General features: G+C 40.9%; 2 protein-coding genes across 2 annotated transcripts in view; one reads left to right on the forward strand and one right to left on the reverse strand.

Moving 5' to 3' along the window:
- hydin (HYDIN axonemal central pair apparatus protein) overlaps positions 1-17,324 on the forward strand; it is a 365,478-nt gene that overhangs the window by 172,398 nt on the left and 175,756 nt on the right. The window lies entirely within an intron of this gene.
- On the reverse strand, positions 10,105-16,053 carry LOC127529113 (uncharacterized). Its single transcript, XM_051931652.1, has 2 exons — positions 15,791-16,053; positions 10,105-11,851 (listed from the first exon to the last, which is right to left on the reverse strand). The coding sequence occupies exons 1-2, from the start codon at positions 15,817-15,819 to the stop codon at positions 10,654-10,656; spliced, it is 1,227 nt and encodes a 408-aa protein (XP_051787612.1). The 5' UTR covers positions 15,820-16,053; the 3' UTR covers positions 10,105-10,653.

The following is a 17,324-nucleotide window of genomic DNA, read 5'->3' on the forward strand; positions in this document are numbered from 1 at the left end:
TATGAGGTAGCAACTCTTAAGGTTATATAATTGTTTTTCATTAACATACTGTTTATAACAAGCTTCTCAGAAATAACGTAAAAAAAATCTAAAATGTAAAGTTTGTAAAAACACAAAAGAAGAAGAAAACAATTTGATCCCCATACAACCTGACAGAGCTTGAGCAGTTTTGCATAGAATAATGAGGGAAAAATGAATTGTTCAGCTATTCAAAACTGATCACCTGTCCGCACAGACACAAGGCGTCATGGCTGATAAAGGTGTTTCTACTTGAAGGGGTGAATACTATTGTTATCAGTTACTCTGTGTATAATATTTCAGAGATCACTTTTCAGAGATCCATTTTCACTTTGACATTTTTTTGTTGGTCGATGTCAGAAAAATCAAAAATATGTCCCCTGTAATTAAATGCTGTGTATTAATGAAATGGGAAACCCTTCAAGGAGGTAAATGCTTTTTAGGGACATTGCCTCATTTTATGTGAATCATATTTGCTAAATTATATGTTGGTACAGTATTGAGTTTTAGCAACATTGTTTTCATGCATTTTCAGTCAGGAAAACCCCATTTGATAGATGATAGCTCTACTTATTTAAAAGCACGTCTCATGTGCCAGTTAAAGGAACAATAACATCCTCAGGAGTGTTGGTGGGCAACTGACAGCGAATTTCTGTCTTTGGATTTTATTATCCTTTTCTTCGCCAGAAAGGGTGGTTGATGTGAATTTGGGTATGACGCCAGTCTTCTGGCAGGACTTCCTCTGAGTTTGGAATAGAAAATGAACCCAAAGTAATAGATGGTGCAACATGCTTTTCAGTCCCCCGTATGTCTCTTAATATTAGTCCCTGCAAGGCACTCAAAAAGCCCATGTGCATGCCAAGTTATATTAAATGTATGCTTCTAAAATGTGAATGTATTTACTGTCATAAGATTTTCAAAAGACTTCCTTTTAGCTGTATTTGTTTTTGCTATTTGAATTTTGGAGATTCTCATCCTTGTATTAGTAGATATTTAGAATTAGCTGTTAATACACAACATTAATTGTTCATGTGATTAAACTGGTGAAGCTGATGACTTGATAAAAAATAAGAATGTTAAAACCATGGTGTTTTCTCAGGTGAGTCTTTATTGGATGAGGTGTTGGTTTAGTTTGCTTTCACTAATGCAGTGTTCATTTTTTACTTTTACATGTTTTCATTTATTAATTACAAAAACATTGTCTGTTTAATTTATGTGAAAATGGGCATTGTTAATATATGATAAGAAGGCATTCCCAAAGCATATTATGCAATTTGAAACTGAAAAACTACATGCATTTCAGATTTTTCATTAGTTTTAACTTCTTGAGTTTAACTTTATGTATGTGATCCTGTATGTAAATACAGGTAATATAAGTTTATGTGCTTCACTGTTACCTTATGATGTTTATAAATCTGTGTAGGTGCTCTATACGAATAAACTACCGGTATATTGAAAAAAAAAAGAATTGAGTCATCGCTATTCATTTACTTATACCCTTTTGTCTTTTTAGGTTCTCCTGACAAACAAAGGGTTTATTAGTGCTGTCTTCTGTCTTGTACCTCCTGACTCTGCTGTGGGCGCCTGCTTCTCTTTTAACCCAAGTAAAGGCATTATACATCCTGGTGGCTTTCAAGCAATCCAAGTGGAACTGTGTTCCAAAATCTTAGGAGTCTTCAAAGAAGATTTCTACTTTTCTGTAGATGGCAGTTCACAGAACATCTGTGTCACTTTCAGGTACAACAAAAAAATCAATATTATCTTTTTAAATATTCAAAGACATCAAAAAACAGACACATTATAAATATCTCAGGATCAACTCCTCATGTCTGAGTGTTCAGGGATTTTACAGATATATTTGTATGCTCTCAGCAGGGAAAGTATTAATTGTTTTCACCAAACAACTTTTTAAATGTATTAGATTGTATCTTACTCCTGTCTGAGTTTTAAACTTTTTACTTATGTTAGAAGATTTGGAATATAATAAATAGGCAAGCTAAACCCTAAAGCCTGCAGTGTAGTTATGTACACAATATCACAGTCTGTAAAATTATTATTATTATTTTTTTAATACTTTCACATGAATGAAAACTCATACAACTTTAAATCACCTTCAGCCTTAGTTTGCCTGACTCTGTTTTCAGTACAAGAGAAATTACAACTGCAGGAGAGTATTCTTATTCAGTTGCCTCCTATACATCGAAATTCAAGGATGAACTTTAGGTCCTGTGTCTTAGATTCCACAATTATCTTAAAATGCACTTTGCAAAACATTTTTGCCAACTTCCTTATAGTGCAAGGAATCATAACAGGCTTTTGGAAGTTTAACCATAAGCTTGCCCTTGCAACTTCTTTCCAATTCCACTTTATGACCCTTTGCATGGAACCTCTTTGTGGTCTATTTGTAATCATGTACACAGTTGCATTGTATTATGTTGAAAGTTGCCTTGGGTAAAGACATTGGTCAGATATGCAATAAATAAGTATTACTTTTAACACATCTATATATATAATTCTCTAAGCCGCCGCCAGAGCGGGCAAGACACCCATGAAAGCACGCAGGAAGGAGCCACACCCACCAACTCTAAGACCATTGGATACGACAAAAACTTGCAGAGCCACGCCCACCAACTCGGACACGACGCCTCGGAAAACACGCCGTCATTTCTGTTTGTCTGGGCTACAGTCCACATGCAGCTCTGAGCCACGTTGACTTTTCGGCTATGACGCACGACCGCGTGCAACATCGCAAACTGTTTTACACGCTACATACAGCAATTCACATCCACGACAAACATGCGTCTTCTTAGATGATCCTGCAGGAACACGGAAAACGTTTCCCCGCCCACCAACACTCTTTATTCCCCAGCCCGCGTCCACTGCATCCGCGACAAACATGCGTCCTCTTAAATGGTCCTGCAGGAACACGGAAAACGTTTCCCCACCCACCAACAATCCTTATTCCCCGACCCGCGTCCACCCTCGCTCTCTAGGCATTCCTACTGCCTGCTCATGTGCCCGGACGCAACAACTCACCGACCACCCCGTAAGTCGCTTTTGTCTGTGCTAGGAGTCCACATGCACCTCTGAGCCACGTTGACTTTTCATTATTCTTTTCGGTTATGACGCACGCACCACCATCGCAAACTATTTTACACGCCATGGTCTTAGAGTTGGTGGGCGGGTCTCTGTGAGTTGCTCTTGCGAGCGGGCACATGACCAGGCGGTGTGTATGCTTTGAGAACGAGGGTGGATGTGGCAGGACCATGTAAGAAGAGGCATGTTTGTCGTGGATGTGAATTGCTGAATGCAGCGTCTAAAACAGTTTGCGAGGGGTATCCTATGGGATCCTTAAAACAATCCTTTAAAACTGAGGTTAAAACACAATGAAGGAAGCAGTCTTTAAAAACCAATAAGCCCTGTGCCACTGTTTCATTAGCGTCTCACCTGCTTCACCGATGCAGGCCCTGCAACAGTCGAGACGCTCTCTCAGTAGCTGACCTTCTCTGTGCCTGACTCCACTATAGGCTGGCAACAAAATTATGAAAGTACAGGCGCATTTGTTTCACACAAGCTGTGTGTGTGGGTGGGTTGGTGTTAGTTAGTTAATTAGTTACTCGAAGGATTTCAAGATTTAATATGCACAAGCAGTAACACTGCAAAAGCAGCCCAAACCAGAAAAGACGGCTGGCAAAAAGTGGCCGACAAATTAAACGCGTGTGCATTGTACTTACTGAAAGCAGCGTTACGGATTTTGCAAATGTTCATTTTTTTCCCTCTGCTTAAAAAACATTTAAAAAGCGGCGTGATTATGCGGCGTATACTACACCGCGTTTTGGTATGCAGCGTGTAAAACAGTTTGTTTGTCGCGGATAATTTGCCTTTTACTATTACACGAAGACAATTTCCTGTTAATACTTCGTTACATTGATATAGCGGTGTTCTCAGTACTCAAAGCGCTATCCACACAGGGAGGAACCGGGAAGCGAAACCACAATCTTCCACAGTCTCCTTACTGCAAAGTAGCAGCACTACTACAGCGCCACAAGGCAGTTAAAGAATACACCGGGCTCGATTTTGTTTTCACTTCTGTTTACAGAGATCGGGTCGTAGATAGCATTGTTGCAATGTTACTTTTCTTGGTGGCTTATTACATTACGGATGTTTCACATGTTCATCTTTTCCCCTGTGCTTAAAAGTCATTAAAAAAGTGTTTCTCAGCTGTGACTCCGGAACATCTCAGTACGCAAGCTATATTAAGCGTCAACAACAAAGACTCGCTACACCTTAATGAACAAGTACTGACACTTATCCCTACCGACGAAGTAACTTTCACCAGCGTGGCCTTCTTCGCCACAGACGATCCCGCTTTCAGTCACGGACAGTTATATGTTGCTCTCTCCAGAGGTCTATCTTTTCATTCACTCACAGTGGTATCCACAAACCCACCCCATTTGGACAACTGTGTCGTTCAGGAATTATGCGGCGTATGCTACGCTGCGGGTTGGCTAGTTACAAATATTACACTTATAGGAACTATTACATTTAGGAGTAATGTGTTGTAGTGCTGTTTAAATGCTTTCAGTTCTAATGTTAGTAATCATGAATGGTATAATGCAAAAACTGAACAAGACAGAACCATTTTGTATTTGAAAAATATGTTGCATTTTTGTAGTCTGTGATTCTCATTTGATTTTTATTTGGAAATGCGGACTTTATTAATGTTATTAATAAGAGCTATTTTCAATTTTACATACCAAAGAGATGACCTTTACACCTGTACTTGATATATGGCTACTGTATCTGCTGTGGTTGCTCTTTATTTATACGTGCTTCAGTGTTCATAGATGTTCCTATTTCACTCACAGAGGATGCATTGTGGGCCCCACATTTCATTTTAATTTGCCTTCTTTGAACTTTGGAGATGTCTCTTTTGGTAAGTTATATTTCAGAGTCTGATTGTGTTTAATATTCATTATGAAATAAATAAGCATAACATTTTAGGTTTAATTCCACATTTATATCATAAACCTCGATTGTCATAGCAATGCAGTTTGTTTCTACAACATTGTTAATCAGAACTCTTAAATGAAGTGGAGGACACATAAAGATAATTTATTGTCATGTCAAGGTGACACTAGTGCTGTAGCTGAAATTATAGGCAATGTCAGACTAAACTGAGTTTGAGCTTTATTGTCTCTGTTGAACTTTTTTTTCCTTCTGTAAAATGAATTACACTCTAATAAACCTTGAGTCTTTTGAATTACAGTTCTTTAAGTGAGAATTTTGGCAAGTGTAAATTATGTTTGTACTGTGGCCTGTGGCAGGGTATGTTAGGTGATTTCTGAACCCAGATAGTATCAAAGACTTCAAAAGGTTTCAAAAAGTTGTTTTTTTCCTATAAAAATAAAACATATAAGAGACTCAAAAAGTAGCACGCCTTTATTATAAATCTAAATAGGGAAAACAAATGTGTCTCAGTTGGTCTACCTAGGCAGGTTAATGCCCCTAACCAAACTGTGGTGTTTCCCACCATAATGTTTTCCTAATCACACTGCTTTAGCCTCTTAAACTGGACATCATGACATGCCCATTTTTTCCCACCAGTGAAGTTCTTGCCCATACCATTCTTTTGGCCCCCAGGTTCAACGACTTTATAGATGAAGAGGCCTTTTTAAGCATCCGATCATTAAGCATTAAATGGATTTAATGTCTTCTTCAAATTGAATAGCATGATCTCTTCCCCTCTGAACTGTGAAGGCTATTGAATTTGACAAAGTATGTACAGTTGTTTTAGAGTCTTCCCACTTATCAGTTTGTAATCCATTCTTCAATCCTTTGTCAGTGTCTGCTTCACCAATTATTGCTTTGAAGTAACATTTTTCAGATTCATTGTTTGTTCTATTTTATTTATTTTATATCTTCAATAATTTTTACAGTGTATTTTTTTTCCTTTGCAGACTTGATATTTACGGGTTTACACCAGTAGTTTTTTCTGTTTTTAAGATAATTTCTTTACTGTGACTTTAATTATTTTATTTAAGCATCCAGATTGGCTGGTTTTCTTTCATGGAAGTTACTCTTCTCTTTATATTGCTTATAAAATCTACTTTTAAATTTAACACTGCATATTCACTGTTCTGTTTTAAATTATTAATTTTTAAAAGTTTTAAAAATGTTCAAAAGTTTAAAAGTCAATAAATGACAAGCCAGTACTACTTCTTATTCAGATCATATAACACGTGTACGGTCAATATAATGGGAAACACATGATCAGTGAGACACACCTGGTAGGCAATTGTGAGAGGGATTGAGTGCAATAAGTAGTACTGTAAGAGAGTTAAAGACTGTAAAAGAGAGTTAAACACCAGTGACTAAAAGATTTTTTTCACTGTGACTTTATTTTTGAACATTGTATAATGTATACTTTTTATACATACATTTTATTGCATAGATTATACAAAATCATGTGATTTTACTCTATAAAGTAGGCGTGCAATCTATCTATCTATCTAATTAATTTAGTACCAATGTCTGACTGGCTGATTTTATGTGATTTATACAGTATATATATATATATATATATATATAATATATATATAATATTTTAGAAGACCAGCCCGGCTACAGACAGACACCCAGGACACACGATGTCCAAACACTCACGTTTATTAATTCTTTTCTTCTTTTATAAACACAACACAGCCACAAAAAACTCACATGGCTTAGTCCTTTTACTACTCTTTTCTTCTGCCGCCTCCACTCCTCTCTCGCAAGTTCCGTCCTCTTCCACCGGACTCCGGCTCTCCGAATTGAGTGAGGTGGCCCCTTTTATGTTGCACCCGGATGTGCTCCAGGTGCACCATGATGAACTTCCTGCAGCACTTCCTGGTGTGGCGGAAGTGCTCCATGGGTACCCAGAAGCACTCCAGGTTCATTGGGTTCCTCTTCCAGAAGCACATCCTGGTGTGGCGGAAGTGCTGCCATCCAGGGCTCCAAGATCTTCCAGACTCCCCCTGGCGGTGGCTCAACAGGGTTGAGCTTTCCAGTTCCCTATCCGTGGCCCTGATGTAATCCAGGGGGGCAGCCCTCTTGTGCCCCGGGGAAGATATTGCCCCTCTCGCAAACCAAACAACCCCCACCCCTGGGGGTGTGCTTCACACTAGCCACTCGCGTTGTGAAGGGGGGGGGGGGGGCAGCTGAACACATGCTACGCTAAAGGCTTGCTACTAGCTGCTACCGAGCTGCGTGTTCTGAATGTCGCGCTGCTCGTCGATCATTTAAAAGCCTGTACAGCAGCTGCTGCTTCCTTGCTGCGTGATCTGCATGTCGTGCTGCGTGACAATCATTTTAAACCCTGTACTGCAGGTGTCCTTGTGTCTCACTTCTTTGTCTCGTGGGACGTTAAATTGTCTGCGAGAAATTGTTTTTAAGTAGGGCGTGACATGCAAGTAGTCTTGTGGGACTTCTAAGTGTCTCTCCGTCACGTCTCGACCCCAAATTTTTTTTATATAATAGATATATCTCACAGACTTACCACTGTTTATAAGGTATTATAGTATATAACTTATCCCCACCTTCCCTTCTATATCTATAACCTCAGACAATTAGGTGTAGTAAAAAGACAAGCAGGAGTTAAGTTACACATAAAATAATGTATTATTGATAATATTCATAAATAATAACAATATGCAAAGTTCATTTGAATATTGGCAACCATACAACCTGATTAAATGGTAATGTGCAGTTTCAGGCGGCACACAGACTTGTTATTTAAAATGTCTCTAGTTAAAGCATCATTGGTGCTCAGCTTTCTTCACAACATGCCGCAAGCCTGTTCAATATGGCTGCCGAGTTGTGCTCTCCATTGTTTCTTGTTTAAATTCATGGTGTGATGGTCGTCATCAGTTTGGTAAGAGAGATGCTTCTTTATCATATGTTGGTTAGTAAGAGAGAGAGAATGCGGTTGAACAAGCAGATTTATAGATTCTCTGTCCAACCCCTACAACCAATAGGAAATTATGGTACTTAAAAGCTTCTGATAGAAGCCAATTCCAAACAGCCATGTTTCAGACCAATGGGGCAAAGACAATCGTAACACCTGCCATCCCCCAGAACCATATGGCAGCTTGGCTTCCTTGCGGGGGTTGAAAGACTTTAGCAGAGAAACACTCACCAAACTGGTTTAAAGCACATCCTCCCCCAACTCTGTCGTAAGATTCAAAGAGACCCATTCCTAAAGGGGGGGGGGGGGGGGGGGGGTAAACACTCACTAATGTAAAACTAAATTACATTGCTTTGCCTAAATTACAAATAAAGACATACAAAATATTTGTCAAGTTATATGCAAAATCTTACATCACAACACTCCACTCCGATAAATGTTTTGTACAATGTCTTTATAAACAGTCTTAATTGTTTAAAAAGTCTGTTGTATAACTTGTACTTTGATTTGCAGTATTTGCTCTCCCAGTGTTGTCCGTGACCATTTGTCCATTACATATCTTCTTTATTTCAAAGATAATCTGAAGAACTTTGATGCGCTCCTGATGACTTGTATATGTTTATATGGTTATTTTTATATTGTCATGCTTGGGTCACAGATTTGCACAGAAACACAGGAGGTTGTAGAGAGACAGGAACTTTATTCAAACACTGCAAACAAACATTTGTCTCTTTTTCAAAAGTTTAAACTGTGCTCCATGACAAGACAGAGATGACAGTTCCGTCTCACAATTAAAAGAATGCAAACATATCTTCCTCTTCAAAGGAGTGCGCGTCAGGAGCAGAGAATGTCAGAGAGAGAGAGAGAGAAAAGCAAACAATCAAAAATCAATAGGGCTGTTTGGCTTTTAAGTATGCGAAGCACCGCCGGACAAAGCAGCTGCAAGGAAGGGAGCAATGTGAAGGTAGTCTTTCAGCATTTTTTAGAGGAGCATCCGTATCCTCTAGGCCAGTGTGCGAACAGCCCCTCTGCTCACACCCCCTCCGTCAGGAGCAGAGAATGTCAGAGAGAGTGAGAGAGACAGAGAAAAACAAACAATCAAAAATCAATGCGTGCCGTTCGAGCTTTTAAGTATGCGAAGCACCATGTGGGAAGCATGTCGCTTGACAAAGCAGCTGCACGGAAGGGAGCCATGTGAAGATAATCTTTCAGCATTTTTAGACGAGCGTCTGTATCATCTAGGGGTGTGAAAAGTCCCCCTGCTCACACCCCCTCCGTCAGGAGCAGAGAATGTCAGAGCAAGAGAAAGAGAGAGAGAGAAAAGCAAACAATCAAAAATCAATACGTGCTGTTTGATCTTTTAAGTATGCGAAACACCGTGCAGGAAGCATATCGCTTGACAAAGCAGCCACATGTAAGCCCAGCAAGGAAGGGAGTAATGTGAAGGTAATCTTTCAGCGTTTTTTGAGGAGCGGCCGTATCCTCTAGAGGTGTGAACAGCCCCCATGCTCACAATATATTTGAGGAGTTTTATTTAATAAGTAATACGCGCTCTGGTTGGGTAGCTTCTCAGCCATCTGCCAATAGCGTCCCTTGTATGAAATCAACTGGGTAAACCAACTGAGGAATCATGTACCAGAAATTAAAAGACTCATTGTCTGCAGAAATCCGCGAACCAGCAAAAAATCTGCGATATATATTTAAATATGCTTACATATAAAATGCAACCCCCCAGCTTACACCAGGGCCACAGGTTTGGAGCTTAGAAGCTCAACCCTGCTGGGGCCCATGGCCTCCGCCACACCCAGGAGTGCTGCCAGAAGAGGATCAGAGAGCACCAGGAGCACTTCTGGATGCATTATAAAAGAGGCCGCCTGTTTTAGTTTGGGAAAATGGTTCAAAGGTTTTAACAGAAAATAAGCAGGCAAGAATCAGAGAGGAAAGGTCCAATACTTCAATTGTTTACTTGTTCAAATATAATATCAGTTACATACAATATAATAGCAATATACATGCAGATATAGGAATTGTACTATTGACTTACAGTAATATATATAAAGATATATGATTTATACTATTAACTTACAGTAATACAGATATGTGAATTATACTATACTTACAGTAATATCAAAAGACCCAGAGCCATCATCCTAGACCAGTAGACTGAGGGAGCCCGCGTGTCAGTCTCGTCAGAGGATCAACTCGTGAGCCTGGTCCAATACCGGGCGGTGTGCACGTTCCCCACGGTTGAGCTTCCGAAGAAACTGAGGGCGGAACCTTCCCTTATATACTAATTGAGTGTCCTTACCCAAAATGGCTTACGTGTAAGCAGTGTATACAGAAGTGATCAGTTTCTGCACACCTTCTTCCCACGGGACATCTTATTGTTTTTCTTCTACTTGGCCCTCACTGAGATGGTGCCTAGTATCAGAAGACACACAATAACAAGCGTTGCTTGCAATGAAGCCCCTCGAAGTGAAAAACAAGTACATGGCCTTGACTGTATTCCCATAACATTCTGAAACTCTTTATGAGAAACAAGTTTTTGCACATTCTGTCGCTATCATCCCAAACATTCCAATCTTTGTAGCTGGTTTTGCACTGAAGCGACCAACCCCCCCTCTTACTCCTTTATTTCATCCCTTCTCCTGTTACAGAGAAAACCTTTTTTATTACAATCGGTCCCTCGCTCAGCGCAAAATCAGCAACCTTGTCTGTTGTGCTCTATTATTAATTCGTTTTAAAACACAAAACACATAGCAATTGAATATAGTCATTAAAGCAATAATAATAATAAGCAGCACCAAAGGGTATCCGTGTGCAACAACAGGTAAAATGTGATATCTACACAAGGTTATCATAGTGGTAACATTATATTGAAACCAATACCCATTACATATTGTATCATTACACCTAATATATTCAGGTTTAACCGTTAACCATAAGCTACTGCTAATGTTCCATATATCTTGCCATATTTGCATATTATTAGTCCTTAAAGCCATTTGCATGTTATTTTTCTGTATCTGTGCTTGTAATATGTTAAAAGTGCATACAGTCCAGTTCATGAAAGTTGACACATTTAGCCATCGAGTGTCATTGCTAGCCGTGATTATCCAATCTGAAGCGCGTTGTTCCCAGTTTACTGTTTGCTGATGAGAGACCATGGACTGAGGTAACCACCTAGCCATTTGGTCTGCCACTTTGTGAGTATGTCGTCCCACATTCTCAAGCTTGTTTGCAGTTATTTCATTATCTACGGTGTTTAAAGTTCCTAGGGTGGTGCCAACCCCTCCTAAGAAAGTGTCATACCATGCCCGTTTAGCACGCTTACACTGTGGCAACAGTGGAAACGTCACTTGCCATGTAACCTTAGTCCTTTTTGCTGTCATAGAAACAAGTTTACATGTGTCAATTATTGGTTCTACATGTGACTGTCTCGTTATGGGGGTTCTAGCCCACACGGCTATAGCAAGCATTGGTATAGTCCTGTTAATAATTTCAGTTGCATTGATCCAGCCAATGGGCCCAGTCTTATTAGAGGTGTATTCGCTTGATGTTGCATTGTCCTCGCACTGTACCTTGGAGCCGTTCCAGGGCCCCATACACCAAGTTACTTTCGACGTCCAGGTAATATTTAAGTTTTCAGAGCACTCAATCAGATACTTCTGTGGTTTTACCCCCGGCACCTTCAAGTTCGAGGAGTAGATGGTGCACCCGTCACCAGTCGTAATGTTGAGGACATTGCAAGACTGATTCTCCAGACACGTGGTGTTCTCCTGACGTCTGGGCTTAGTGGAATCGTTCCACCACCATCGGACCGGAGTCGTCTCCGTTGCCTCGCCTCCTAATGTGGTGGCTCCTACTTCATTCAGAACACCCCCAATTCTGTAAAACAAGAACACAGCATGTTGCACCCACTCCTCACTCCCGTCTATAGCAGTGTTTTACAGGAACATTTACCCATGCTTCTTCTCCATTGTATAGAACAGTTACAATCAAATCCTGTCCCATTGCGATGATTTCTGCCGGGCGGGGTAGTTCATGGGGTTGTTTAACCCACACCTTCACCCCGTTAACCAATTTAGGAGCATCTGTTGATCCAAATCCCCCCACATTCCGGCCAGTCTTAACTACTGGTGCAGTACTTTCCTGCACTTTTCCCATGTGAACTGGTATTATTAACAAGTGCGCTATTCGATCTCCCTTAGTCAATTTGATCGGATCCCCCATTGAGGATTGTAACAGAACTTTGACGGTCCCTTGGTAATCTGCGTCGATTACGCCTGCTAGCACAGTGACTCCCTTTAGCGCCAGACTTGATCTTGGGCATACATGCCCGTAGTGTCCCTTCGGGATTTTCACCCCTTTGTTTTACATGCTGAGCTCCAAAAACTGGATGGTAAGCCACTGCCTTTCATTTACTTATTCCCCAATATGAATGTGCTGCTTGAAACACCAATAAGTTTTTTCATTCCAACTAACTGCTAAAATGGCCATTCCATTAATTCAAATGCAGTACTTTCAAAAGCTTTCATATACAAACACGTGCTTTGCTTTCATCTCCTCTATTTCTTTCTTTAATTCACTTAGTTTTCAGTCACATTATTCAACTCATGCCCTGCAGTCTACAATGGCTATACAAATCCACCAGTTTCTCCACATTCAATGTCTAAATCAAATCTTATCTTAGCACTGGTTACTTTTACAAAAAGTTATGAATTAACTATTGGTATAACATTTTTAAATCTCAGAATTATACAGAGAATGCAGTGCAGTAGAGAATAAATGGAAGAAAACATTCTTACTCTTTTCCTTTTCTTTCAGTCCTCTGTTTTCACTTGCAATTTGGCATTGGCTGTTTTTATACTGCCACATGCCATTTTTTCATACCAATTATTGCATTTAAACAAATGCACACCCTATTGTCACTTACACTTTCCTTCATTACTACATACAAGTAACCCTCACATTATAGCAGCTTTACTTGTAAACTGACGTCTCCAATATACATATTGTTTTCTCTGCAGCAACAATCAACACAGGGGCTTTGAAAGGAGTGCTCCCAATAACCAGCTTAAGTTCTACTGCTGTTCCTCAGGGTCAAAAGATCCCGAAATCAAAGCACACACTTTAACACTGAGCGGTCGTTGTTTAATCCGTATGGCATTCTCGATATAAATCGCTACGTGTACTGCTAGCTGCTCGCGACTTTTTAGCCAGGTATTACTCCTCTCTTTTGCCTCCTCATCTAACTGCTTTATAATTATTAACCATACACAATCTGTCTGACCAGCAGACAAGTGTAGGTTTTCTATTTCAGCCGCCTTTGCCTCCACTTGATGCAGAGACGGCTTATCTGCGTCTTTGACTAGCTCGGCTGCTGCAGCTGACTCCGCCCTCCTCGAGGAAAGCACAACGGCCTCCGATTCGACTCTCTCTATCGCTACTGCTACGGTTAACGTTGCCGTTAAAGTTTCTGTTGCAACTACTGCTGTCTCCATTTTTAGCGAAGAAAACACAGCTGTAAAAGCTGATTCTACCGTACACCTAAAAAACTTCAGAAATGCTGTTGATGCACGCTGACATTTGCCGGCTGTATGCCAGCATGCGATTACAGCATATTTGCCACCTGTGGACGATCCATCCCTATTATATACTCTTTCACTGGGGTGATTAGTACGGGGTAGGGTCTCACGGGCAACTGACCAATTTGTAACATCACCGTCACCTGAGTGGCAGGGATGTCCGTTCCCCCAATCCCCTGCACTGTCAATCGTTTCCCCTTGAATTTAGATGGATTCCCATATATTAAAGTGGCCTCCGCACCCGTATCGATGAGAGCCTTTACTATTTGTTTGTTTTTAGTTTCCCAATGTATCGTTACCGGTACAAAAGGTCGAATGTCCGCATCATGCCAATTTAGGGCTCTCACCTGTGCTTGGCCCCATCCCTAACAATCTCGTGCTGCGCGTTCTAATTCTTCAACGGGATATAAAGTCCTTCCTTTATTTTTCCCTTTCCCTTTAGCTTTTTTCCCTCCTTTCTTATGTTTACTCTTGCGCCGGTTTTTCCCCCTGTCTTCCTCCTCCTCCTCCTCCGAGGAGCTCTCGGAAGATGAAGAGGGGCCAGTTTCATCACGCTTCTTACTCAACTTTTCCCACTCAGCAAAAGTAAGAACTTCGTCATGCTTTTTACTTAATTTTTCCCATTCAGCGAAGGTAAGAAGTGAATGTACTTCTGCCTTTGCTACTCGTTTCTTTATTCCGCCAGACTTATCTATAAGTCCTTTTTTCTTTGCCCTGTCCAGGAGCAGTCCTGTAGGCTGTCCATCTATCTCCTCCTTAGGGACCTTAGCATTAATTAACGCTCCCCATAACTCCTTCCTATTCACTCCCCCTGTTCTATAGGCGCTATTCCTTGATGTAGCCCCAGTGGGTTGTGTTGCAGCTGTCCCTGGCGGGGCTCCTCCCCACTCTCCCAGGTCACCTAAATCCCGTAATTTAGCTACAACTTCCCCCACTCCTGCACCTACCTCATTCAGTAAAAGAGTCATTATTATTCCTTTCAAGTTAGCAGGGGCTGTTTTTATTAGGATGGTCCTGGCTATAGATGTAAATGGGAACACATCTAACTGATCCGCTTGGCCCGCTACCACGGCGTCCCTCATTGCCAATTCTCTAACCACTCGAATTGCCTGCTGCAAAGTCGTCCATGGTTTTACTTCAGGCCAATTCTGTGGGTGTGGATATATTTCATACGCTGCGTTCGCCGCCAGCGCCATCAACGTGCTGTCCCCTTCTAACTTAGTCAATTCTTGTCTCATTGCTTGTTTAAAACGGGAATCGACAGCATAATCTGTAAATTCAGTACCATCCCCCTTATCCAGTGACACATGCCCGGCTCCTGCATCATGCAAGCGTACGAGCCATGTGTCTACTGGCTCATTTCGCCCTTGTGCATAACGTGATCTAAATCCTTCCCTTTCTTGTGCAGTATAATCTTCGAAAACATCTCCCCTCCTAACATTACCATGTGCGTCAGTAAAAAGTCTGCGACGCATCACGGGGTTAGCCTGTAAAGGCAGAGGATCAATTACCGATCCTGCATCGGGTCCGTCATCATCCTCATAATCATCATCCCAAATGTTACCGTCCCATTTTTCAGGATCCCACTCATGGACATTAACTGCTGCTACAAACGCTTTGATCTTCGCAACATCCGGTCTACGCTTCTTTTTCGCATTCACCTTGGCTATGCAAAAGGCTGCCTTTTCCGCCATCCCCTCGGCTCTCTGTACCCGCGGCAATAATACAGCTACCTGGGATTCGGCCATTGAGGCCCGCCCTAACGCATCCGCCAAGTCCATTTGCATTTTCTTAATCTCCCTTTCTTTTTCGTCTACCAGACTATCCAGACTTCTAACCGCAGTTAGCAAAACCCACCCCCGCGTCTGCAAGCCCGTTATGGGTTCCTTTACAGACACCTGACATTTCTTAAACATCTCTGATTTCCTTTGCCTCACTTAGTAATTGAATATTTTACCAAATTCCCCAAAATCCTGCAACCGACTACGCCAAAATGTTTTAGTTTGGGAAAATGGTTCAAAGGTTTTAACAGAAAATAAGCAGGCAAGAATCAGAGAGGAAAGGTCCAATACTTCAATTGTTTACTTGTTCAAATATAATATCAGTTACATACAATATAATAGCAATATACATGCAGATATAGGAATTGTACTATTGACTTACAGTAATATATATAAAGATATATGATTTATACTATTAACTTACAGTAATACAGATATGTGAATTATACTATACTTACAGTAATATCAAAAGACCCAGAGCCATCATCCTAGACCAGTAGACTGAGGGAGCCCGCGTGTCAGTCTCGTCAGAGGATCAACTCGTGAGCCTGGTCCAATACCGGGCGGTGTGCACGTTCCCCACGGTTGAGCTTCCGAAGAAACTGAGGGCGGAACCTTCCCTTATATACTAATTGAGTGTCCTTACCCAAAATGGCTTACGTGTAAGCAGTGTATACAGAAGTGATCAGTTTCTGCACACCTTCTTCCCACGGGACATCTTATTGTTTTTCTTCTACTTGGCCCTCACTGAGATGGTGCCTAGTATCAGAAGACACACAATAACAAGCGTTGCTTGCAATGAAGCCCCTCGAAGTGAAAAACAAGTACATGGCCTTGACTGTATTCCCATAACATTCTGAAACTCTTTATGAGAAACAAGTTTTTGCACATTCTTTCGCTATCATCCCAAACATTCCAATCTTTGTAGCTGGTTTTGCACTGAAGCGACCAACCCCCCCTCTTACTCCTTTATTTCATCCCTTCTCCTGTTACAGAGAAAACCTTTTTTATTACACCGCCTCACTCCATTCAGGGAGCTAGAGTTGGGAGGTGAAGGACAAAGCTTGCTGGGAGAGGAGTAGAGGCAGCAGAGGAGAAATAAAGAAGAAAGAGAGAGAGAGGAAAAGGGACTGAGCAGTAGTGTTGTGCTTGCTAACTGTGTACTGTGCTCTGAAGTGTGGAGCAGAAAATAGAGCTGCCCATGTGAAACAAACAAGAGTGTTAATTTTGCACTTGCATGTCTCTGAGCCTGTCTGTGTCCAGGTTTGGGGAGCTGTAAGTCCCCGTGGCTTTCACAGTATATATAGTATATATAAAATGCACTAATGAGACTATCTGGAATATTGTGCAATCCTGGTCATCATGATACAAGAAACATAACGTATCGTTATGTGCAAATCAGGACTTAAGGACATGTTGTACTCTGACAGACTCAGAATTAAAAATGTTTAAATAATGGCACATCACCTACTCAAGGACGCCAGTGGAAATTAACTTAAGAAATATAGTACCAATAATCTGTGGTAACCCTATTTTTAAACTGCAAAAATGTGCATAATATTTTTTAATTAAAACCTACTTAACTTTAGAACATAATTTCATATGAAAAAAATATATACCCCGAGTGTGAAGAATTAATGTAGATTTGAGAAATACCAAGCTTATTCTTTAAGAGGTGACAGCTGGACTCACCACCTGTAAAAGGAAGGACGAGAGTGACAGGCAGACTGATCCACTGCTAGATCTTGGTAATGTAAACTGGTTCTTGGAATGGGGGATTTGCATTCTTTGGTGAGGAAGGAGCCGCTGTATGAATGGATGAAAAATACTGGCTACAGTGTATATAGTCATATTCCTCCCGTGCACTGCAGTTTCTTCTGGAATAGATGTGGGTATAGGGTGGTCTCTCTCCTGCTTTGTATTGTAACTACTCCATCAGTGAGGCCCTGAGAGGATATGGGATTACATTGTGTTGATTTAAAAATAGTTAAT

This window comes from Erpetoichthys calabaricus, chromosome 9, assembly GCF_900747795.2.
Source record: "Erpetoichthys calabaricus chromosome 9, fErpCal1.3, whole genome shotgun sequence".
NCBI lineage: Eukaryota > Metazoa > Chordata > Cladistia > Polypteriformes > Polypteridae > Erpetoichthys > Erpetoichthys calabaricus.

Bases quoted from the DNA above. Each gene is read 5' to 3' on its own strand.
- LOC127529113 (XM_051931652.1), bottom strand. From the start codon at position 15,819: ATGATGGCTCTGGGTCTTTTGATATTACT. The intron at 11,852-15,790 runs GTAAGTATAGTA...CTTGTTTTACAG, and splicing joins CTGGGTCTTTTGATATTACT to AATTGGGGGTGTTCTGAATG.